The following is a 25,265-nucleotide window of genomic DNA, read 5'->3' as shown; positions in this document are numbered from 1 at the left end:
TTGTATTCAAGTTTTCCTTCAGCTCTAACATACTAACTATTGATTCAACAACATATGCAGCAGAATGTATCAGTTAATGCCTCACATTTTCAGCATCCCAGGATTAATGCTGATCTCCGGTGCCATATGGGGAGATGGTGTCCGATATTCTCTCCATTTCTTCCAGATGCTCTGGTTTCCTCCCACATCCCAAAGGTGTGAATTAGTAGGTTTATTGAGAATGGAATTTCCCCACGAATATTGGTGAGTTATATAATCAGGAATTGTGATGGGAAGTCAGGAGAAAAAAAAGGATTTTGCAAAATAAGTGGTTGATGGTTGGTCAATGGGCCTGTTTCTTCGCTGTACGTGTCAATGACTATATGAATATCATGAAGTTATTCCATCATTCAACACATGGTTGATCCTTTGTTGACATCCAACCTTGATCATAATCAGCCACTGAGCTTCCACTGACCTCTGGAAATAAAGAATTCCTGGGATCTACAACCCAAACCCAACTCTACTTGGCCAAAAAAAAAGCTAGAAGAATACTGTGAGAATCTACAGATCTGTGAAGTTTCAACTAAATTATACTACTGTTTTATTTCAAAGCCAAGTTTAGTGTCATATGCACAAGTATGTCAGCACAAGTGCAAAGATAAACCTTTTTGCAGCCACATCACATGCACACAGCATCATATAGGCAGCTTTCACAAGAAAAACAAAATGTTTTACAAGAAAGAACACAATTACAGCAAAAACAAAGTTCATTATAGTACAAAGCAATCAAAGTTATTGTGTTAATAGTGGTCATGATGTTGTTAAGCTCTAGTGAGTAGGGTTCTGTAGGTTGATTTAAGGATTGAATGGTTGAAGGGAAGTAACCGTTCTTCAACCTGGCGATGTGCAGTTTCTGTACCTTCTGATCGATAGCACCTGTGAAATGACAGCTTGGCCCAGATGGCGGGGATCTTTAGTAATGGATGTTGAAGTGCCTCCTGTAGATATTTCCGATGGTGAGGCTTTTGAAGCAATGATGACAGCTTGACTTTCACTTGGGAGTAAATCCAAATATTGAATCTGCTGATGTGAATCCACAGCTGTCATTTTGGACAAAGTTGGTGCAAAACAATTTCTGCAACAGATTGCCAACTATAATTGCAGTTACCTGTTCCAATATTTGATAAGTGCTGGCCTTGGATATGAAAGTATCCATTGTGCATCGTATTCCTCCATAGTCCACTGCGAGTAACCTGTTTCCTTTGTTTCTGAATAACATTTATCCAAGATTCTATGAAAGTAAAGTGAATCCACATAGTTGACTCATCCTGATGTGACAGCTATTTTATCTTTTTTTTAAAAGTTCAAACTTCTCAGCAAATATGATAACTGGTTAGGTCACTGAGGTACATACAGTTAGTTATGGATCAGCATGACAACAAGTGACTCAGTGAAATGAATACTGCACACGCCTTTGTGATTCACAGTGACCATCTGTTTTAATAGTTTAGCGTAAATTGAAAATCTGAGATATCATGATAAAAAACCACCACCCACATTTTATAGTCAATATTAATTTGCCCCAACTTATGCAGTATCAGGAAATAAAACAAAATGGAGCAATTCCATTGGTAACTTCAAGAATGCCAGATGGATTCAGGTCCATTCATACATGCTTAATTCATCCAAATATTAGTTCAATTCTGTTGTAATAAAATGCACAGAAATATTAGAATGCATCCTAGCATAGCACCCAATGGTACAGATTAAGGAGGTCCCAGATTATTATTGTATGTCTTGACAATATCAAATTGCTATGATAGGCTTCAGTGGCTCACGACTGGAGGGGAGGAGAAATGCCTTTTATTTTTAATGTTCCATGATTACTAGCAAAGATCGAGGAAGGACAGAGCAAGGGTCAATTCCATAACTTTTCATGCTAAAAATAAGTCTACTGCCTTTTATTTGTGAGATTGAATGATAAATTGGACCCACTACGAGGCATCACAAGAAGTCTACTGCAGACACTGTCTCACTTGCTCTCCGCTTTTAAGTACCTAGGGAAACTTCACGCAGTTTCTGAACCCAGGCCTCTGAACCTCCCTCTGCCGTTAGATCCTTGGCTTCTTCATTGATAAACCATAGTCACTGCAGAACAGAGACAACATCTCCTCCTTGCTGACAAACAACCAAGGCGCATCTCAAGAATGCATGCTTATCCCCCTGCTCTGCCCTCTCTGGACTCATAACCGTGTAGCGAGGCATAGCTCAAATGCCATTTGTAAATTTACTGTCGATAACTGCAGTGAGCAGAATCTCAGGTGGTGATAAAATGTTCAGGAATGAGGTAGATCTGCTGGTTGAGTGGTATCACAACAATAACTTTGCACTCAGTGGTGGAAAGGATGAGCAGCTGAAGTTCTTGGGTGTCAACATTTGAGGGTCAGTCCTGGGGTGAACACATTGTTGCAGAAGGTACCCCAGTGGCTTTACTTCATTACAAGTTTGAAGATATTTGACATGTCACGAAAGACTCTTGCAGATCTCTGGAGACTGACTGCTTGCATCATCATTTGGTATGGAGACACTAGTGCACAGGATCTCAAGAGGGTTCTTGGGTTGTAGACTCAGCCAACACCATCACCAGCACAATGTTCTCTACCATTAAAGTAGCATTTCAAAAAGGCAACATCTATTATGAAGGACCCTCAACATCCAAGACATGCTTTCTTCCTGTTATTACCATCAGGGATGAGGTACAGGAGCCTGAAGATTCACGCTCAGTGATTCAGGACAGCTTCTTCCCCTCCATCATCAGATTTCTGAACAATATACCTTATTATTTTTCTTTTCTTGCACTGCATTACTTGTGATTTATAATAATTTTATATCTTTATACTGGACAGCTGATGCAAATTAACAAATTTCATGCCGTTTAAGACAATGATAATAAACCTGATTCTGATAGTCAACTGGATGAGGAATAACCCAATACAAATCAAATTCTCTGTGGCACTTTCAGTCGTCACCTCTCCCATTATTGGTTATGAATGGTTATAAGGAACAAAACAAAGCTTCGTGGTTGCCCAATCCATCTATCCAATCAATACACCAAGAATCCAATTGGAGAAATATGGTAACTCTTCTCAGAAATCTAATAGGTGTTCACACTTACAAACAGATTTCAGATAGCCACGACATCCATGACCCATGCAACCATTAAGGTCATCATCCCCTGGGGTTGGAAAAGAGGTGTGTTGGGCTAAGTCCACATAAATCTATTTGTGGTAAAGTGTGGCAGCGTGTCTCCTAAATTGTTCAAAAGATTTGTGCCTATGTCGTAGATATCAACTGTCATTTCACAAAAAAAATCAGCATAAATTAAAAAGCTTATGCTGTGGTTTCACTATGTCTGTGTGAATAGGAAGATTGGCATTACACATGATTTTAACCAGCTGTTGAGAATATGAGAATCACAGTGAGTGACCCATAGGGCAACAGGAGCCATTCAACTTCAGGGCTCACACAGAAACAGGAAGCAGGAAATAACTATGTGGTCTTCATCAGTTACACCCCATCTGATACTGACCTCAATTCAAGCTCCCATCTGTTTTCCATAACCCTTAATTCATCCAAAGCTCAATAAGTACCTTTGCATCTCGTCCTTAGCAAATCTCCACTTTATAAGGACAAATAATTATCTGAAGCTATGCCCCATCCCCCTTTCTAGGTGCCTCACAGGGGAAAACCTCCTCTCTGCACTCATCTAATCAAGCTCTATCAGAATTGCCTCCATTTCACAATGGTCACAATTCAGGCTTTTAAACTCAAATACGGACCCAACCAGCTGAATCACTCTTGTCAAGTTAATGTCTTCATCTTAACAATTAACTTTGTGAACTTTTCTGAACAGTTTCAACTGCAAGTGTAGCCTTCCTTAAACAGGACCAGAACTGTGTGTAGTGATCGCACTATTGGCCCATGACGGAGAGGCAAATACTTTTTTTTTGTTGAATCCATCCCCCTTGCAATAAAAGGCCAATATTCCATTTGTGTTCTTAATTACCTGCCATACCTACAGACCAACCTTTTCTTGCCCAAGGAGAACCTGCATCCGCTTCTAGCGCAGTATTCCATACACTCTTTACATTTACAAAATATTATGCTTTTGTATTCTTCTTATTAAAGTAGAAAACTTTTACCCATATTATGCTGTCACCCAAATGTTCGCCCATTTGCTTAAGCTATCTCTTGACAGATATGTCCACATCATAAATTTGCTTTCTCACCTCACTTTGTAATGTATCTTAATAAATATAAGTTGTTTAGAGTTGGTGCCCATTATTTATTTGCAGTTTTTATTTTTAGCTTTTTCCTTTGTACAGTTATCCTCTTTGGCACATTGGTTGTCAGTTTTTTTTGTGGGTAGCCTTTCACTTGATTATATTGTATTTCTTTGTTCTACTGTAAATGTCCTCAAGAAAATGAATCTCAGGGTAGTATATGGTGACCTATAAGTACGGTGACAATAAATATGCTTTGACCTTTGAACTTACCCACTCTTTCTAAATATATCTAAGTATCTCTTACTGCCTGCTACTTGTCCGTTTACTCTTAATTTATTTTCTCCATTTGTAATCTTTCTTTTCCTCGTTTCTAAAATGTTTGTTTTCTCCAGGTTCACTACTAAACCTTACAGCACTTGCATGCCTTTTCTGTCACTTTGATATTATCTTTAACTTTTCTTCGAAGCTAGCAACAGATGCAGAATCTCAATGGAATACACCTTTATTGGGAATTATGAGATATTTCCTTGCAGGTTTGCCTTTATTTATCCATCTTAACTTCCAATCCATTTTTTCCGTCAGACATGCCAACATGCCATACGCCCTTTTTTAATCACCTTCCCAGTCTGTACAACTGCTTTCAGGAAACTATGGACTAGGAATCCTGTTATAGTCTGGTGAAATTATGTCTACCCTGCAGAGATCAAATCTCAGCTCTCAGACACTTCCTCCAACATATTTCTGGACCACGATCCCATCTACCAGCATCAGGCCACTGCCATCCAGATTACACATTTCATCTGGAGATCTTCCCTCCAGAGTTTCAGCCAGGGTGTCTCTCCAAACCCACACTGCCCACTTCAAACTTCTACCCAAGTTCCACAAACAGGACTGTCCTGATAGATCTACAGCTTTAGCCTGCTGTTCTTACCTGGACTCAGTTCTATCCCCTCCGTTCTTCTCACCTATATCCCTGATGCTTCAGAAACCATTTGCCATTTTAACAATTTCTTATTACAATAAGCTCAGCTTCACCATGGTTTGTTCAACCTCTTTACGCTCCCATCCCATGTCAACAAGGTCAAAGGGCTCTCCATTTCTTCTTTGAACAGAGACCTAATCAATGCACTTAACTGAGTGGTAAAACTTGTCCATGTACTCATCTTCCCCTTTGTTTCTACTCGCTCTCCCCAGCTTAAATGTGAACAGGTACAGATTCTACCTGCACCAGTCTTTCTGTTGAAAGTTGTTCCAGGCTTATTCAGAACCATCTTCCAACTTGTTTTTCAATACAGCAATAACTGCATTGCACCAAAACAGAACTCACAAATGTCAACAGACAAAATGCCAAAGTAGCTTAGGCAACATCTATGGAAGAAAATGAACAGTTGATACTTCAGGCCAAGAAACTTCATTAGGGCTGAATATAAGCAGACGGAGACCAGAATCAAAATGACACTGCTTTTTCTGCTAATTTCCACCCTGATCTTGCATCTGCATGAACCATCATATTCAATCTCCTTTCAAGGAAGCCATTCCTATAAATCTCTCCACAACTTCTCTCTAAAGCATACACATCTCTCTGTGCCTCTTTATACATAGGGGCTACTTGGTAGAGGTGTATAAGATGATAAGAGGCATAAAGTGTGTGGATAGCCAGCAGCTTTATCCCAGGGTGACAATGCTTAGTATGTGAGAATGTAATTCTAAGGTAATGAGAGGAAAGTATAGCGGGGTGATGGAGGTAGGTGTTACAACAAAGATTGGTAAGTAACATACATGGAACACACTGTCGGGCATTGTAGTCAAGACAGATACATTAAGGATGTTAAACAGACCTTTAGATAGACACAAGGATGAAGGATAAAGGGAGTACTATGTGGGAGTGAAGGGTTAGATTAATTTTGGAGGAAGTTAAAATATCAGTACAACATCGTGGGCCAAGGGTCAGTAGGGTGCAGTAATGTTCATTCAGTAGGCCTTGGGGTGCAGTCTGAAGCCAGCCCATCTAGTCAAGAGTGTGACTCTGCACTCAAAGTGAAAGAAAGGAGCCTTCTAGCAACGACAAAGGAGACAAAGCAATTTATCAGCAATATTTTGAAACCCACATGCAAGACTGAGTTGGGAAAAGCACAAGGCTGTGCACTCTTATAAATGATTTCCAATCCTTGCATAATGTAATTTTCAATTCTGAATGTAGTTCTATTGAATCATGCTTCTCACATTAAAAGCAAACAATATCAGTCATTGTTCAGAGATAAGCTGCTGCTATTAATGCAAACCCTGCCATGCCTCGACCTGAAAGGATGCCAAAGGTTTGCTGCCAGCAATAGCACAGAGCACCATGGATTCAACAGATACATTTACTTTATCTTACTTTAATCACACTCTCAACTTTAGAAAGTAACATGCAGCAAGTTTTGAAGCTGTTTAGTCAGGTCTCCGAACATCAGCGTATCCCTTTAAATGAATACAAATACAACAAACAAGCCCAAGATTCTCCAAGTTGTATCTGTAAAGGAATCAGTGAAGATCCTAGGTTGTAGCCAAATTGTATGTTTATGCAAAAGAAGGGAAGGCACAAATGAAGCACAACTCATAACATCAGTAGGTACACATCTGATGCTGGGAACTATCATGCATGAAGGAGATTGCACAAAAAAGTGCCTGGACCATTTTCCCAATGGGTACAAATTTCACCCAATTGCATTCACTGTTGAGATCTACAGCAGAAAAGAAAACAATTCCACGCTTGATTTGACCACTTGAAAAACAGGTGCAAACACATGCAAATTCTAGGCAACAGAGCAATGTGTTAGAGACTAGATCATATCCTCTGACAATGCTGATCCAAGAATAAGTTCTGACTAGAATCCCAGGAATAATTTATCTGCTGTTCAAAAATAATGCCATGGGATATTTGAAGTCAAGTTTAAAATACATTTATTTTCAAAGTATGTATAAATTACACAACATTGAGATTTGTCCCCTTACCGGCAGCCACAAAGAAAGAAACCAGAAAGAACCCAATTTTTTTAAAAAAAGACCAACATCCAATGCACAGAGAAAGGGGAAAAATACAAGTCATGTAAACAATAAAAGCAAGCAAGGGCGTTCAGAACCATGTTGAGCCCATAGGCCTGAATCCCGGAGCAGCCAGAGTCCGCACACAGCCTCGGTCTCAGTTCATCATACAGCGGGGCAAATCACTGCGAAGTTCGCAGACATGAAGCTCGCTGCAGTCAGAGCAGTGTCACAGCCTCAGCGCTGCGGAGAGAGCAGTGAACAACACAGGAGACCGAGCAGTATCAGCCTGACCCTCAGCTCCGGTCCCAACCCAGTCTTTCCAGTCTAACTGGGCCAGCATTTAAATGGTCCAAACACCAGATTGTGTCATGCACCAGGACCCAGGCCATACCCTGCTGCGGTGATACACTCTGGGCCTAGACCTTGCCACCCAGCACGAAGCTGTTCTTGACCTTTCCAAATCAGCTCAGTGGTCGGATCAATCTGACCTCAGTCCCGGTTTAGGTGGATGGGCACTGAAACTTCTCCACCACGACTCCTCTCCGAATCACTCCAGCTCCTTTTTCAACTCCGACATCCATCTCTCAAGTCAGCTTCACCTTTGCTCACCTCTTCATTGTTTATAGTGATAGTTTACCAAAATTTACCTTAGAAAGTAAGTATTAATAATGTTTTTAGTCATAATTCTTGCCTTTTGAACTACCAGTAAGCTGAAGCCCAACTTTAGTATATCCTCAACCAAAAATCACCACTTCTAACAGGACAGCATATTTGGATACCATGTGAAATTCTAGGCTGGTACTGAGGGCTCTCTTATTCCTGGACAAAGATTTAAATTAACAAACTTAAGACAGAGGTGAAAAGCAGCAGTATGGTGCCACCTCCATTTGCCTGACAAGATACATCTGCAATGAAGCTCAAAGTTCAACATGGTGGCAAACCAATTATTTCATTTGCAACATAGCTATTATCTTGATAATTCAATTTCTCCACCATTACTTCAGGTCTCCCTTCTACAGAATAGACTACAACTTACCAAGATGCCTTTCTCTCAAACTACAACCACAACCAACCATACATCAGGCTGACTTGATCATGCATTTTCATTAGCTGTGGGGCTGGAAATGTACATCTGACCATACTGGAGGAACGTTGTTCATTACGCAAACTGCCTGGCTTCAACATGACAGCACAGCAGATCACCATCTTCTAATAAATAGGATACAATATACTGAATACTAATAATTAACATAATATTTGCCAACTTGCATTGTTTCTTGCATTTTGCATTTTTTGTTCAGAATACTCTTGTGAATCTTCAGAACAAAAGTATGTAGCCCTAGCTCCTAGAATGCTGTCTTTATCGTGATTCTCCATGATGCGAAGCCATGTCATCAGCACATGCATCTCGAACTGTGAGCTTAAAAAAATCTGTATCTAATTTCTTCATATAAACTTTGTAACAGCAAATTTCCATTCCATAATTCCATGTTTTTGTTGGTGATTTGTGAATTCAGATAGGGAGAATTTCTGTTATCCGAACTGCCCTTAAGTGAGGTTTGTATGTCCAATTTCATTTAGTACTTTTAGTGTCAGTGTTTCCTCAACACTGTTTCCTCAACAAATGAAACAGCACCTATTGTGGAGAGAAATGGATTAATGGTTTAATCAGTGACTTCTTAGCAAAACTAATCTTTGCCAGACACTGACTGGAAACAAAAGCTGTTTAGCCCTACAGAGCTGCCCTCAATCCACAAGTATTTCCAGAATTTTCTATTTCAGCCTTCAAGCATCTTCAATATATTCTGTTCACAGGGATGTGTCTTTATTTACATGAAAAGATTACAACAACTGCGACTTGTAAAGTAATTTCCATGCAACAAAAACCAAATAATTACCACTTCTATGGTGATAAAAGCATCCGAAAGATGAAGGAACTTCTTTGATTCTCATGTCAAAGACATTACCTTGTGCTGTGCAGAAGCACATCCCCGCCAAAGAGCTTTTGTTGCAGGTTCTATTTTCCCTTTTTCAGTTACAAAGCTTTAACAAAGGTGAGCATGGTCCATAACCCTTTAAAACATTTTCAATTTGGTTGTGAACAGAACCCGTCACTCATGCGAAGGTCCAATCATTCCACAATTTCTGATTTTGCTCCGTCAGCAACACAAAGCAGAGGGTCAGGCTCAAGATCAGTGCAGCCCAAACAAACAGATCACTCCCCAAACAAAAAACACAAGTAAAAGCCAAACCTTTTGCAATTACTGTGTGAATAGTTCCTAGTTTGATCCAACACGTCTCTCTTGTTAAATGCTTCTGTTCCAAATGGAACAATCAGTTTTAAACACAAGATCACTTAGTCACCCAACTCAGATTATCGGATGCTACTCAATTGTCTGCCAATCATGAAGCATAAACACCCAAGTCATTCCACTCAGATTTGTGCATCATTGTCAACTTCTGTCTTACATCAGTCTCCAGACCAAAGTACTGAACAGACTTCACAAGTAGGACATAATTTCTTCACATGGCAAGCGCGCACACACGCACGCACAAAATTGATAGAGATGTTGTGTACGCCACTAATAACCCCTGCACCTCCTCACTCCATTCAAGGCCCCAAATTACCATTCATGGCCCCAAACAGTCCTTCCAGGTGAGGTGACACTTCCCCAGCGAGTCTGCTGGGGTCATCTACTTTATCCAGTGCTCCCGGTGTGGCTTCCCGTATATCGGCGCCTTCACTCTGTCCACATCAAAAACTGGGATTTCCCAGTGGCCACCCATTTTAATTCTACTTCCCATTCTGACACATCAGTCCATGGTCTCCTCTCCTGCCACAATAAGACCACACTCAGATTGGAGGAGCAATACCTCATATTCTGTTTGGGTAGCCTCCAACCTGATGGCATGAATATCAATTTCTTGAAATTTCTGTAATTCCCACCCCCCCCCCATCATCATTCCGCATTTCCACTTCCCTCTCACAGATTCTATCCTTACCTGCCCATTGCCTCTCTCTGGGGCTCCTCCTGCTTCCCTTTCTTCCATGGTTTTCTGTCCTCTCCTATCAGATTCCCCCTTCTCCAGCCCTTTACCTCTTCCACCAATCGACTTCACCCCACTCCTTCTCCCAATTTCACCTATCACCTGCCACCTTGTACTTCATTCTCCCCTTCTCACACCTTCTTATACTGGCTTCTTCTCCCTTCCATTCCTGTCCTGATGAAGGGTGTCAGCCTGAAACATAGATGCTGCCTGTCCTGCTGAGTTCCTCCAGCATTTTGTGTGTGGAACATAGAATATATTCAAGAACTTAAATGCTTGCGGCACCCCACTTTTGGCTTGGCTAGTGTTGAAGTCTGACGGACTAGGACTTAGCTTTAACCTGGTTAAACATGGATGTGGGTTCAAGCCTTACCCCAAGACTCAAGCACATAATTTAGGCTAAAATGACAGTACAATGCATCTGTGGAACAAACCATTAAACCAACTTCCTGTCAAACTGTTTATAAGTGGCCAATACTAGATCAAATTTCCTCATCAGTTTTTTTTTTCTCTCATGACTGTTTTGACGCCCTTGATTTAGACAAATTTGCATACCAAATATATTAATATAATTGACTGCATTGCAAACGTATACCATTGAATGGAAGACTTTTGGATAGCCTTAATGTCTGATAGGCAATGGAAAACTTTTACTAAAATGCTTATCAGCTCAGAGCATTGCTTAGCTCATCTATTAAAAAGCATTAATAGGCAGGATTAACCAACACTATCCCATAGCCCAGCAGTAAGTCTACACAGACACATCCAGATTTTATTAATGATCAACAGCAACCCAGATTTCCCACAAGGAGCATTAACTTGGCTGCAGGAAATAGGGCTGAAATGATAAGAAAACTTGCCGTGGAGCACTCAGCAGCAGCAGTGGAAAGAGAAATAGAATACGCACTTCAAGCAGATGACATTTCATCAAGACTGGGAAAGTTATAAGATGAAAGAAAAAGAGTGAAGGGGAAAACAGGAAAGAATTATGATGCAGTAAAAGTCAGGAAACATTAAAAATCTAGAGTAATATACAAGACACGAAGGAAAGCTTAGAGGACAATTAAACAGAAAAATCTAAAAACTTAAATGCCCGAAAAGCATTGAATCTGCTAAGACTACTGAATGTGGCTGGAAGTCTTTTGTGCACAACTGGAGATAACAAATCTGAATCTAACATAATATTTAAACAGGTTATTTCGCTGCAAACTAATAAGTACATGTTAAAGAGAAAAGCTTCACTCGTGGTTCAGCAAGAAAGAGACAGTATCAAGTGAAATGAAAAAGTCCACAGAAAAACAAGAAATAAATACCCAGCAGATTAAAAAATGATAAAATGCAATAGAAATACCAAAGGGGAAGCACAAAGATGGAAAGCTGCAGTATCTTATAAAGGCTATTAAAATTTACTGTAAACCACCGACAAAGTGGTAAAAAGGAATTGTGCCCAACACACAGCATATAGAACTATTGAAAAAGCAACAATTTATCTGATCAGCCAAGCAGTCTAGATAATTATCAGAGCAGAGAAAGAGGATACAATACTGGGAAATACAAGGGAACCCAAATCTAAGTCAAGGAGAAACAGTGGATTGTATACCCCTTGAAACAGAATTTGAGATAGTCAAATCTCCAGGATCCAATGGTTATCATCTAAGGGGGATCAGGGGCAAATTAGAGCTCCTCAGTTTTGTGATTCAAGATTGATAAACTGCAAATGATAAGGCGATCAAACTAACATCAATTCCAGGAATAAACCAAGGCAATAAACCAAGACTGTTCACATCCCATCAAGTGAATAGAAACAGAATTATATCATGGAAAAAAATTATGACTCAGAAGGGAGCAACATTCATGCATTTTATAAATGTGATGAATGTTTTAATCCATCTTTTCAGACAGCATGTTCCAGACATGTACATACAACTGGGTAAAGTAAAATCCTCATCTTCCCTGCAATTTTCCTAGCAATTAATTTAAAACCATTCCCCTGATATTCCATTCTCCAAGGGATAGAAGTTCCTCCAATTCATTCTCCCTGAAGCAAGTCTCTTCTCAGCCTCCATTACTCCAAAGCAAACAGTCCTAACATCCAAACTTTTCTTACACCCTTGTAATTTTCCCGTCCTGACAACATCTTTAGATATCTGCTTTCTACAGTGCACCCACATCCTTCCCATAAGGGGTGATCAGAAATATGCATACAGACCTCAAGCTGATGGACATTAAACCATAAGAGTCAGCACAGACGTCAGGATTTATCTATGAAGTTATGATGGTCACCAATTGGTGAATAAGGCAATTGTCAGCTAAATTAAAAAGTGCACAGATTGAGAACAATCTGGGTTGCTGTAGGATATAGAATAGAGAGAGGTGGGGATAAAGGGGTCATTTTTAGATTGATGGAATATGACAAGTGGACCTGTACCGGGGTCTTAAATTTTTCATTTTCATTCTGCTAAAGGGATGAAGTAATGGGGTTTCACAAATCTGAATTTCCACAGGAGATGGACTTAGAGGGACAAAGTAATTTATAGAAAGAGGGACAATAATTCCGCAAGGGGGGAAAAGTAAATGGGCAAAAAACTATGGGAAATGGTGTTCAAAGCATGATGTATATTCAGCCACTTTGGGTTTGAGTTGGACAGATTGGAATATTTGCTTGCTGATTAGAGATTAGGAAAAGTGAAAGAGCAACAAGATTTATCTGTGTATATACAAAACTAAAAGCAAACTCACACATGCCAAAAGTAATCATCAAGGTTAATGCATCAATTGTTTTGGGGATTAAAAATTGAGAAGCAATGTTTCACTTGTAAGACAAGCTTGATCACATCACTTCACGAGAATATGCTTGAGTATGTGCATTGACTCTCAGCAGGATTTATTGATCCGATAGTGAATAGACTGTAGTGTCAGTAGAAGGATACTAAGGCTTAAAATGCACTGATATCTAGATGCAAAGCAATGTACATTTTTGAATGTGGGAGATTTTAAAAAAATATATATATATATTTTAAGAACCTACAGGGCTTAGATAAATTTTCCACCAGAACAGGTCATAGAGCTTTTAAGATCTGAGCTATTTTCCGAGTGAAAAACCAGCATATTTGCCGTCAAAGATCAATGGAAATCTGGAGCACTTTTCCATTCCTCCACCACCAAATAAAAAGCACTGATGCTAAGATCACTGGACTTTTCATAACGGATAGATAGAATGTTATTTGGCAGAAGCAATGAAAAACATAAGGAGAGGATGTTAAGGTCCTGATGATCACTTCAGTGGTAGAAAAAGCTGAAGGATCTAAATTGACAGCAACATCTCTAGCTTCATCACGCTCAGCACTTGCCTTCCCCCACACCTCCACCAGCGCTGTGTACTCAGCCCACTGCTGTCCGCAGCGGCTGATGCACGACTGCACTGCTAGTTCCAGCTGAAACCAAGTCATCAAGTTCACTGATCACTGATGGCACAACAGCGGTTGGCCTCATCAATAATGATGTCGAGATGGCATACAGAGAGGAGGTAGAGTGGCTGATAGAATGGTAGACATAGATTGCTCCTCTATGGAGAGAGTTAGGAGCACTAAGTTTCTAGGAGTGTACATAACAGACAACCTCACCTGGTCCCTCAACACCACTTCTTTGGTCCAGAAAGCATGGCAGCATCTGCACTTCCTGTTGAGATTGAGGTGAGTGAGGCTCCCCACGAACCACCCCCTTCCCACATTCTAATCATTTTTTACAGGAGTGGTAATGAGACCATCCTGACTAGCTGTATTGCCTTCTGGTATTGGAATTGCAAGACATTTGATTACAAGTTCCTACAAAGGATTGCAAGAACTGCTGAGAGGATCATAAGGGATATTTATCAGGAGTGCTGCATACGCAGGGCCCTTAGCACTATCAATGATCCCTCCCATCCATCCTACAATCTCTGTGGCCCCCTACCATCAGGCAGAAGGTACCATAGCATTAGGACAAGGACTGTTAGAATAGGAAACAGTTTCTTCCCCCAAGCTGTGAGACGACTGAACTCTATGCTGCCACCCGTGTCTCACCACTTATGAAGCACCGGTGGCACTGCTCTGTTTACTTTTAGACGTGACTGAAATGCATCTTACTATTTGTTAACTTATTAGTGGTAATATTACTTTATGTGTTGTGTTATATGTACTGTGCTGTGGATCTTGGTCCGGAGGAGCGTCGTTTCGTTTGGTGATGTAACTGTCCGCACTTTATATTGATGGGAAGTACAACTGGAAACTGACATGTTGAGTATACGAGCCATGCTGAGACGGCTGAAGGAGAAGACAGTTTCTTTACAGTGTTTGTACTCCACTAACTGATCAAAGAAATTGCATGAGACTACCTCAATAATTATTGATGGTAAGAGGACATAGAATGCAGTCAGTCTGAAAACAAGAACCATTTGGAAACTAGGCATGGAAGCAACACAAATACAAAATAAGATGAAAAATAATTAGAAAGGACGTTTTCTACAGTGAAGGAAAATAAACAGTTGTTTCCCCCAGGAGGTCTGTACAAAGCATATTACTCTTTAAATGCCTTGGATTTTGGTACTGAGGCCACAATTCCAACACTTTGAAATGATAACCAGGAATTTAGAAAACCATAAACATAGTCACAAATTTCAGGGGAGATTTAATGAAGAGAGCCAGACTACATCAAATGAAATTTAACAGATGAAGTCACTATCACTACAATGAAAAATAGAACTACAAATTAAAAAGGACTCGGGGGCAAGTCTGCAGGGATGGAAGCAGATTCTATTATAATGCTCAAAGGAAAACAGGATAAATATTTGGAGCAGCAAACAGAAGTGAGATTACGTGGAAAGCCCACGAAAGAGTCAGGACTGGTATGATGGGCTTCCTATTATGCTGAGTCAGAGTATGCTTCCACATTGATCCATAATCCACAATGGTAAATATGACTAATCAGGTTTTGAAAGTCAAGTGAATATAAAATGAACTTGTTTTTACATGTTTCTGTAATTGATAGCCCTACAAGATACACAAAGCTTGTTCATAATTAGCATAAAAAGTGTATTTTTTCTATAGGGATTAGTAGAATTTGTTCAGTTGGCATCCATTCCATTACATTAGGAGGTTAAATGTATAACTCACACTCCAGACATTTGATCACATATCTAATATCTCAGCATGACTGAATGGCATGCAGGCTTTTTGATAGGGCATTAAAATCCAAGTAAACCGTTTGAATCTAAATATCACTAAAAGCAAGAATTCTGGACAATAGTTATTCTCAATTTATCGGCCTAAGCCCAACTAGTATTAAACTGCATATGGATCCTTGCTTCCAAATTGGCATCCACATTTCCAGCCATTATAATTCAAAATTACTTAAGCTGTTTGACTCCGTGGGATGTCCAGCGATTAAGTTACTAGCCAAAACAGCAAACCGCGTGAGCAAGGTGGGCTCTTTGTGCACTGAAAATTACTCTAATTTTCTTTCATTAGAGGTATTTATAAAGAATAGCATGGCTGCATCCATTGCATTTCCAACCAACAGTAAATGCACCAATTTGTAAAATTAACTGAATCTCCCATAGTTGGTATAATACAAATAAATTGGGTCAGCATCTGACCTATGTAGACCCATGATGCATCTATTAATATGACTGCAAGTCATCATCCAGTATATATTTATCTCATAGATGTCGTACTTTATAACTGATGCAAACTAATCTTTCCCTTTGTGATGGGCCAGTCATTGACCTGGATACTGATGCAATTACAACTGTCCTTCAGTTAGCTAAGTATCTACAAATGCCCAGACTTTCCTGTCAACAGCAGAAGCCTTAAAAGGCTCACAGCTAACGAAGCATGTCAAGAGCAAAGAGGTAAAAAGCTAAACACAACGAGAAGCAGAACCAAAGATCAGGCATAAGAAATAAGAAAATTGTGATTCCATGGGATTTTTTTTAAAATAAAATTATGCCAGTTAAACAATAAGGAATGAATGGTATACTCTGGGAAGAGGTTTAGGTGAAGCAAAAACTTCAACCAGCTGGGAATATTAACCTCATTCTATGCTTCCATGAAATGTGTGGTAATTCAACTTACCATAAAAACTTCTACTTGCCCTGTGCCTCAGTCCTGCATGAGTTGTAGCAGGTCGCCAGTCCCTACCAAAAGCCCAAAGTGCTTTGAACTCGTTACAACTATCTCCAAAGTTCAATGATGTTTAAAAATGTCTCTATTTGAATGAAACAGCATTAATTATTTTCTACTACTTAATCAAAAGTCTATTTCAAAAAACAGCTGTAAATTGTTAGATTGAAACAATATTAATTATTTTCTACTACATAGTCTAAAGAGATTTCAAAATAGATTTAAATCAAAAAGGGGTATGGGAAAAGACTGATGACTTTTCTGAGCAGGGTCAGTGATTCCAGTCAAGCTAACAGACCGTGCTACCTTCACCAGCCGTGCCTGGTATAAAGTCAGGGCCCAGGTGTATCGGAAAAGGGTGGGCTGAAACTTTACAATGTGCAGGTGCTGACGGCAGAAACAAGCTGACCCATAAGCTACTGTACCCTGCAAGCTATTAATTCCACCAACCACTGCCCGATTCTGGAGCTGTCCTAGGTTTGCCATTTTCATGGTCTGAACTTGCAAAGCAAATGCCACATTTGTCATTTATTCTTTGACATTGGACTACTACATTCACTTGCAAATAGAATGTCATGTGGGTGACATCAGTGGTATTCAATTTAATGGAATGTATCCTTTGTGCATGCACATGACCTTGAAATTACATCCCACTCGAAGAAATACATAGAACTCCTCAGGCTGTATTGCATATAGACAAATAGAGAAAAGGGAATTATTTTGGCTGTTTGGATGCATGACAGCTCTCAGGCTGTGGGGAGTAGAAATATCCATGCATGAAAAATTGGTGGAGGCATCAGGAGCAATCTCCTCCTGACTTAAGGTGAACTTATAATTAAAATGCCTTTTGCTCTTATTGACCTTGTCCATCAGGAATGTGCTCAGACGCTAAATACATGAATCAGTTTATCACTTGCCACTATCTGCCATTCAGGAGCTTGTGAGCAAACTATAATTGTGTAATACACAAGTACGAGTTTTCCAGTAAATGAAGTCTCCTCTGATGCACATTAAAAATACACAGAGCAATAATTCAGGTTATATGTCAGTTAACTTGTATTGTACGTTAAGGACAGAAACATAACGTAATAAATAATTAGACCATCCCACGTTGTTTTGGCTTCAAAAGCCAAACCCAACCTGCAATCATTAAGGCTTCTTAAATGCTGCATCATGGTTAATAAATATCCCGGGTGACTGTTGGGCACAGTGACTTGGTGGCACCCATTCCTCACCAAGTAAATTCTGTGATACCTGGTACTCCTAGTTTGTGATTTCCCAGCCAAATACAAACCAAGATTTGGTTCATAGAGCTGTACAACATGGAAGCAGGCCTTTTGGCCCAATATGTCTACTGGAGCTAGTCTGATTTGCCTGTGTTTACCCTGTATTCCTCTAAAGATCAGATGAACTCAATCGCTTCAGATTCATGCCAACTACTATGCTGAAAAACTCATTTCCATGCTGCTGTTAATATGCAAGTACACTTTAAACAACAACTCTCTGCAGTGTTTGCCTCTCCCCTCCAAAAATATATAAAATCTTAACAGAGAGAGAATAATTTATGTCAATCATTTGCTTTGCCACGAGTGCCAAAATTAATATACCTTTCAATGAACGGACACACAATTAAATGTTTAGCTCCTTTGTAAATACCTGGTGCCAGTTCTTACCGGAGTACCTTTGACAGCCAGAAACAATGCAAAACTTAAAACGATTATTTCCGTTACAGTTCTTTTGAATTTTTTTTCAGCTCTTATTTGTAGTAGTCAAATAGAAATGCATTTCAAAACAGCAGCCAAATTTTACAGTCCTGTCCCAGTGAAGGAAGGAATGTGATTTCCTTGTGGTCCCTCAATATTGATTGATTATTAGAGACCGACAGGTCAATTTCATTTGCGAAATTGGCATAACCTGACATCTCGTTGCTCAACTCACGAATATAACATCAACAACCCAGGTTCCCCGCCATTGGATTACAGCGCCGTCCTTAGGAAAGCGGTACTATGACTTCAGTGGATGCAGCCCAGGAAGAAAATAAAAAGAGTTATAGTTCAGTCGACTCGAAATAGCGAGCTCATTGATTCCTTTACAACGGGACCTCTGCCACCATCTATATTGTGACCAATTATCAATCGCTAATCTGGTTATTCACTGCAGTTGCTGAGTTAATAGTAACAGCAATCTGCCGGTTACAAAATCAGACCTGTGATGTCTCTCTGCGCGATTGTTTTTTTTAAGAGCAGACAACGGTTTTTAATACTCTCCGGATGCAAGACTGTGCCGAGTGAAGCTTCCATTAGATCACTCAGTAGAGGGTTAGCCTGTGAGTGTGTATGAGTGAGAGAAAGGTGAACGAGCAACTCTGCGTTAGCAGTCTAAACACATCCTCGACGCAACGTCGCATTTTGAGAGTGATTTTAATAGTACAGTGATGTAATGGATTTTGAAAATCCGTCCGGACAAAATCCTTTTCCGAACTTTTTGAAGCAATTGATTGTCTGAAATTCAGATGATTGTTTTGAGTCCTTGCCAATATTTGTTTCAGTCTCTCCAGTTAACTCAACAGGTTGTAGCACAGGATGAGTATTTTGTTGGTGGGGTGCAGATGGTATTTGTTTGTTTTGCGGTAAAAAAAAAAATTAAAAAGCCGGATAGCGGAAGGGTGATACCCTCGACGTCTGCCCCTCCCTCCGTTCATAAGATGGTGACGTCATACCTACACCACTACATCATCATTCCTGAAATTCAATATATGATCTAACATTCATTCGCTCTCACGACTGAATTCCAGGATCTCTCTCCATCTCTCCTGACTAGTCAACTTTCTCTTTAGAAAAAGCGCCCATTTAGTTCCGAACTCCAATAAAGGAATTATCTGGATTGTAAAATAAAACTCGATTCGGTGTTATTCTTAACTCAAGCACAAGCCCAGTAAACCTTTATTGAACCCTATCACTTGCAGGCAGGTGTATTTATTTTGCCTTGTCAAGACAAGTATTCAGTGCTACAGGAGGGGTTTCACTTGTAATTATCTTCCGACAAAGCATTCGTTCCTTCTATTTCCCTAGTTGGCATCTGTATCTAATTTGTAATCTGATTACTAGGTCACCAGGATCCATTTACATATTAAATTTTCCAACTACAATGAGAAAAAAAAATCACTATCTCTCCCCATTATAACCAATCCATAATGTTCTTGCCCACGAACTTAACCTTACCTCCTCAGAGCTTAAGTCTAGCTTTTACATTGCAAATGCAGGACCAGGTGGGTCACTTCATCTATGATATCTTTACTGCCTGTGAATACTTCAGGTCCAAACTGCTGCATGAATTATTGACTAACAAACTGAAACTGGCCCGTTATTGCAATACCTTTTTCACCAGATTTCCACCTTGGTCATTATGTTGCGCACAATCCCATGTGCCATAAACTGTGTAACCTCGTGCGAATCCTTGTCAAAATGCCCGAACGATGTCAAGTATACTACATCTACTTGTTTCCCCTAACGACCCTTCTGGCTACAGCCCGAAAATGCTCTTAATTAAAAATCGTTCATTTTCACACATGCCGTCATTCATTTCAAACTGTTATGGCATTATCGCTCGCGTGTATTAAATCGCTTTCACGTAGTGATCTATTTTGAAGCCATTGTTAACAATCTAATTCTTTAGGAACTTGGCACGTAAACTCTGAAACAGCAATCCCGGTTTATAGTGTTGTACACAATGTACTCAATGAATGCTTGAGGTTGATTAGTGATTAATGATCTCCAGAACTAAACGTACGCAAGCAAGTTTAAGGTCGTGCTTGAGGAAGGGATTTCAGCATCGTGTAACGAACTGCAACCACCTCATTGGATACTTCAAACATCAATAAAATAAAGACCATATTAAATGTATGAGTGTGTACCCAATTAAACAGGGAGATGATGCCTAGATGAGAGAAACTGCCCCTTTTAGAGGGAAGGCAAACCCGGAAGCCCTTAACACGCTTTATTGCAACTGCGGTTAATATTCCAACAATTAAGCGTCGCGTTCGCAATATTTTTTCCATTGAAAATCCGCATTTGCATTTACCACAATGGAACAGCTCGCTAAACAGTTGTTGGAAATCAAAACGTCAACTGGAATTCTGCTTTTTTAAAAAATTACTTTCACTGCATTCGCTCAGACTTGGACGAGGATTTCATTTTTTTTAAAAGAATACGTTGTTGAAATCGGTTACAGATGTGCCGAGTTAGCAAGAACAATTCCATGCTGATCACCAAAAGAGAATCGTTTCCATCACAAACTTACCGTACACCCCCTGGGCAGAAATGCCTTCTACTACAACTGTAAGCAACCACGAGAGCAGATAAGCACAATCCATCTTCACGTTAACATATCCAGCCTTCGGCGCACTGTTCAGCAATCCCGGCACCCGGGGACCAGCGTCAGTGATCCCCTCGGTCCCCAATTGGGCAGAGGGCGGTCGACTACGAGAAAATCTAATGGTGTTTTTTTTTAAAGATATCAAGTCAGAGACAGGTGTCTGTGTTTCGAGGTTACAGAAGCGGGACTGCGCCCGTTACTGTCCGGCTCGGAGCCTGTAGCCAACCCATGGAGATGGAGGCTGTTATTACACCGTAAGAGGCGAGAGCCTTGCCAGCCACGGCGGTTGTTTAAAAGTAACTCGCGTTGGTCCCTGGAGAGCAATTAAGAAAACACGTTCGATCGCAGTTCAGCTAAATCCATTTAGTTCCCGGCCCATTCCGGCAGTCACTAACATACCCAGTGATAAAACGGACAAGAGGAAGGCAGCAGCTCCCGGCAAAACTCGGCTTCCTTTTCAACAGTGACGAATTATTCGAGCTGCAACATTTTTTTCAATGAGAAATCTCTCCTTTCCCTCTACGCACGCACAAACGGACACATACACACATACAGAGACACACAGCTGAATCTGCCCGGAGCTCAACACCCATCCACTCCTCAGACCCGGGAGGGGGGGGGGGGAGAGAAAAAAAATCACTGAGACGAGAAGTTCAGGACGTGGAGAGAGGCTGCTTCACTGCTGTATCCAAGGCAGGCGGAGTAGAAACATGTCAGCTCGGCAGGGAGAGAGAACGAGAAGGGCGCCGGAGAAGACAGCGACAGTAGCAGCATCCCCATCCGCATCCGATCCGCTCCCGCACTACCTCGGCTCGGCGAGACGGCTGCCTGGCTGGGTGGATGGAGGGGCAGAGACAGGCAGAGAGTCCGGGCGGAATTGTCAGCAGCTGTAGTGGCTGCTAGCGGAGCCCGATCATCACGTTGCTCAGTACGTGCTCGGATAGTGAACATGCAGCTCGCCCGCAGACGGAGACGTACGGGCTGCGTGATTGAAGCTCGTCAGCAGCGAGGCGAAGAAAGCAGATTAAAGGAGTGCTCCATCCCACTCAACGCGCATTTCAGCTGCATCGCCTTTCGCATTTCTACATTAAGCACGGTTACGGTGCGAATAAAAAGGCGCAAGCGAGCGCGCGCACACACACACGGGCACAGAGATCGGGGCCGCGGCTCCCTGGACTGAAACACTCCAATCCCCGCCCTGGGCTTTCTGAGGGGGGCAAAGAGGGAAATTAGATGATATTGGGACCAACACTTTCTTTGTGCACGGAATCGCAATGATTTTATGCACGCATGTTTTGGAGAAGCCTCTTGTTCGTATTAGCCAAAGTTCCATAAGAGGCCCTCTAGCCAAACTCCAGAGCACAGCATTGAACATACTCTTCATGGGGCAGGTAATCGGAAAGGGGCGCGGCTCCTCAAGACCCGTCACTTTATGAGAGGTGATTCGAAGTTCTGTGTTGTCAGATGAGGACAGTTTCTTCGCGATGACTCGGGTTCCTCCGTATCCCCTCGCCAATAAACTATTGCTTGGGACCTTTCAGGTTTTGCGCTTACGCGGACAGTTCGCAAGATAATGGGAGCAGGAAGAGACCACTCGGCCCCTCAGACCTGTTCCACCATTCGGTATGATCCTGACAATCTGCCCAGGCCTTGGCATCTTCTTTATGTCAAATAACCATAACCCTCGGCTTTCAAATATAAACCTACCTTCATCTTAAATACTTAAATTATTTCAAGTGCGGCTAGACATTTGTTAAATGGAGACGCAAGAGATTGTTGGAATCTGTAACAAAGAAAAACAGACTGCTCGAAGAACCCATCGGGGCTTCTGTTGATGAAACTGGACGCTCGATATTTCGTATCAAGACTCAGACTTGATAACGGGCCCCAGCCAGAAACATCGACTGTCCATTTTCCCCCACAGGCTGCCTGGCCTGCCGAGTTCCTCCAGTAGTTTTTTTTTGCGCTGGAAATGTGCTTAAAATTTTTCAGTTTCAAAAAATTGATTGTTTGATCAGCTGAATCCTTGTCACGAATCTGAGTTTAAGAGTTCGGAACCAAACTTTTGCGAAATCCGTTCCTGGGGTTTATTCTGCCCTAAACAAGGGATCGCACTGTGCCCAAGTTTTCGCATTTGACTAAGTCCAGGCAACCCACTGCAGCCAATTTGAGCGAGGCTTCAATGTGTGCGGGGGAATCGATGGGATAAGTAACTCATGAAAAAGAAATAACCGAGAACGCTATCAATGTGTGGTTTTATTCCAGGATAGAATTCCTTTGCAGTGTTAGCACGCAGGAATATTCGGAGCCAGGAGATGAGTCCGCCCTCCAGAATACACTGGCGACTCGACCTCAGTGGTTACGGTCCCCTTCTATACTGGGCATCTGGTCCTGTCCAATGAACTGAACGTTGGGTCAATTCAGTGGGCAGTTTCAAATGTCCATTCACACAACCAACCGCACAACAATAATATCTACCACTCGTATCCTTCTCCTAACGACCATAAGACAAAGCAGAAGCATTAGGCCACTCGGCCCATCGACTCTATTCCGCCATTCGATATGCCTGATATAATAATTCCTTTCATCCCTATTTTTCTGCTTTCTGCCCGTCACCTTTGACGCCCCGACTAACCAAGGACCTATCAACCTCTGCTTTAAATATACTCAATGGCCCTACAGCCGTCTACGGCAAAGAATTCCACTGATTCACCACCCTCTGGGTAAAGAACTTCCCTCTCATCTCTGTTCTCAATGGTCATCCCTCCATTTGGAGGCCGTCCTCTGACTCACCCACCAGGAAGCATCCTCTCCGCAGCCACTCTACCTAGTCCTTTCAAGATTCGATAGGATTCGGTGAGATCCCACTTCATTCTTCTAAATTCCAGCAAGTACAGGCCCAGAGTCATCAAACGCTACTCATACTTCAACACTTCCATTCCCAGAATCATTCTCGTGAATCTCCTCTGTACCTTCTCCAATGCTAACAAATCCTTTCCTATATAAGGAGCCCAAAACTACTAAGCATACTCCAAGGGCGGTCTAACCAATGCCTTATAAAACCTCAGCATCTCATCCTGGCTCTTATATTCTATTCCTCTCAAAATAAGTGCTAAAATTACATTTGCCTTCCTCATCACTGACTCAACCTGCAAGCCAAATTTTAGAGAACTCTGCACAAGTCCCAAGTCCTTTTGCGCCTCTGATTTTTGAATTTTCTCCACAGTTAAAAACATATCTACCCATTTAGTCCTTCAACCAAAGTGAATGACCATAAACTTCTCTACACTATATTCTATCTGCCATTTCTATGCCCACACACCCAGGCTGTCCAAGTCCTTCTGCAGATTATTTGCAACCGAAAACTGCCGGCCTCTCCACCTATCTTTGTATTTTCTGCAAAGTTGGCCAGAAAGCCATCAATTCTGACATCTAAATCATTGACATATAACGTGAAAAGAAGCGGTCCCTATACGAACCCTACAGAACACCACTTGTCACCAGCAATCAACCAGAAATAAACCCTTACCCTTAGTTTGACTCTTTCCCTCCTGCCAGTCAGCCAATCTTCTATCCATGCTAGTATCTTATCTTGTTAAGCAGTCTCCAGTGCAACACTTGTCAAGTAAACAAGTAAATCCAAGTAAACAACTCCTTTGTCCTGCCTGTTATTTCTTCAAAGAATTCCAACAGATTTGTCAGACAAGATTCCCCTTAAGATAACCATGCTGACTTAGACCTACTTTACCATGCACCTCCAAGTACCCAAAACCTCATCCGAGCTAATGGACTCCAACATCTTTCCAACCACTGAGGTCAGGCCTATTATTTCCTTTCTTCTGCCACCCACTGTTCTTAAAGAGTGAAATGACATTTGCATTTTTCCAGGTCTCTGAAACCATTCCAGAATCTAGTGAGTCTCGAAAGATCATTAAAAATACCTCCACAATTTCTTCAGCTACCTCCTTCAGAATTCTGGTGTGTAGTCCATCATTTCCAGGTGACTTAACTACCTTCAGACCTTTCAGCTTCCCAAGCACCTTCTCCTTTAGTAATGGCAACTACAGTCACTTCTGGTCCCTGACACTCTCGAATTTCTGACATACTGCTAGTGTCTTTCATAGTGAAGACTGATGCAAAATCTTATTAAGTTTGTTTGCCATTTCCGTGTCCCCAATGCTACCACGCCAGTGTCATATTCCAGTGGTCCAATACTCACTCTGGCCTCTCTTTGACTCTTTATATATCTGAAAAAAAACTTAGGTATACTCTTCGATATTTTTGACTAGCTTATCTTCATATTTCATCTTTTTTCTCCTTTTTTTATATTTGCCTTCTGTTGCTTTTTAAAGCTTCCCGATCCTCTAACTTATCTTTTTTTTTCAATTTT

General features: G+C 41.1%; 1 protein-coding gene across 2 annotated transcripts in view; it reads right to left on the bottom strand.

Moving 5' to 3' along the window:
- mdga2a (MAM domain containing glycosylphosphatidylinositol anchor 2a) overlaps positions 1 to 22,129 on the bottom strand; it is a 904,971-nt gene extending 882,842 nt beyond the window's left edge. For both annotated transcript variants that reach the window (XM_073039625.1, XM_073039626.1), the window contains exon 1: positions 20,801 to 22,129. In XM_073039625.1, coding sequence (XP_072895726.1) covers positions 20,801 to 20,873 — 73 coding nt within the window. In that variant the 5' untranslated portion in view covers positions 20,874 to 22,129. The remainder of the gene's footprint in view (positions 1 to 20,800) is intronic.
- Between the last annotated feature and the right edge of the window lie 3,136 nt (positions 22,130 to 25,265).

The sequence above is a fragment of the Hemitrygon akajei genome, chromosome 3 (genome assembly GCF_048418815.1).
Source record: "Hemitrygon akajei chromosome 3, sHemAka1.3, whole genome shotgun sequence".
Lineage (NCBI taxonomy): Eukaryota > Metazoa > Chordata > Chondrichthyes > Myliobatiformes > Dasyatidae > Hemitrygon > Hemitrygon akajei.
This window is presented reverse-complemented; position numbering and strand designations above follow the sequence as displayed.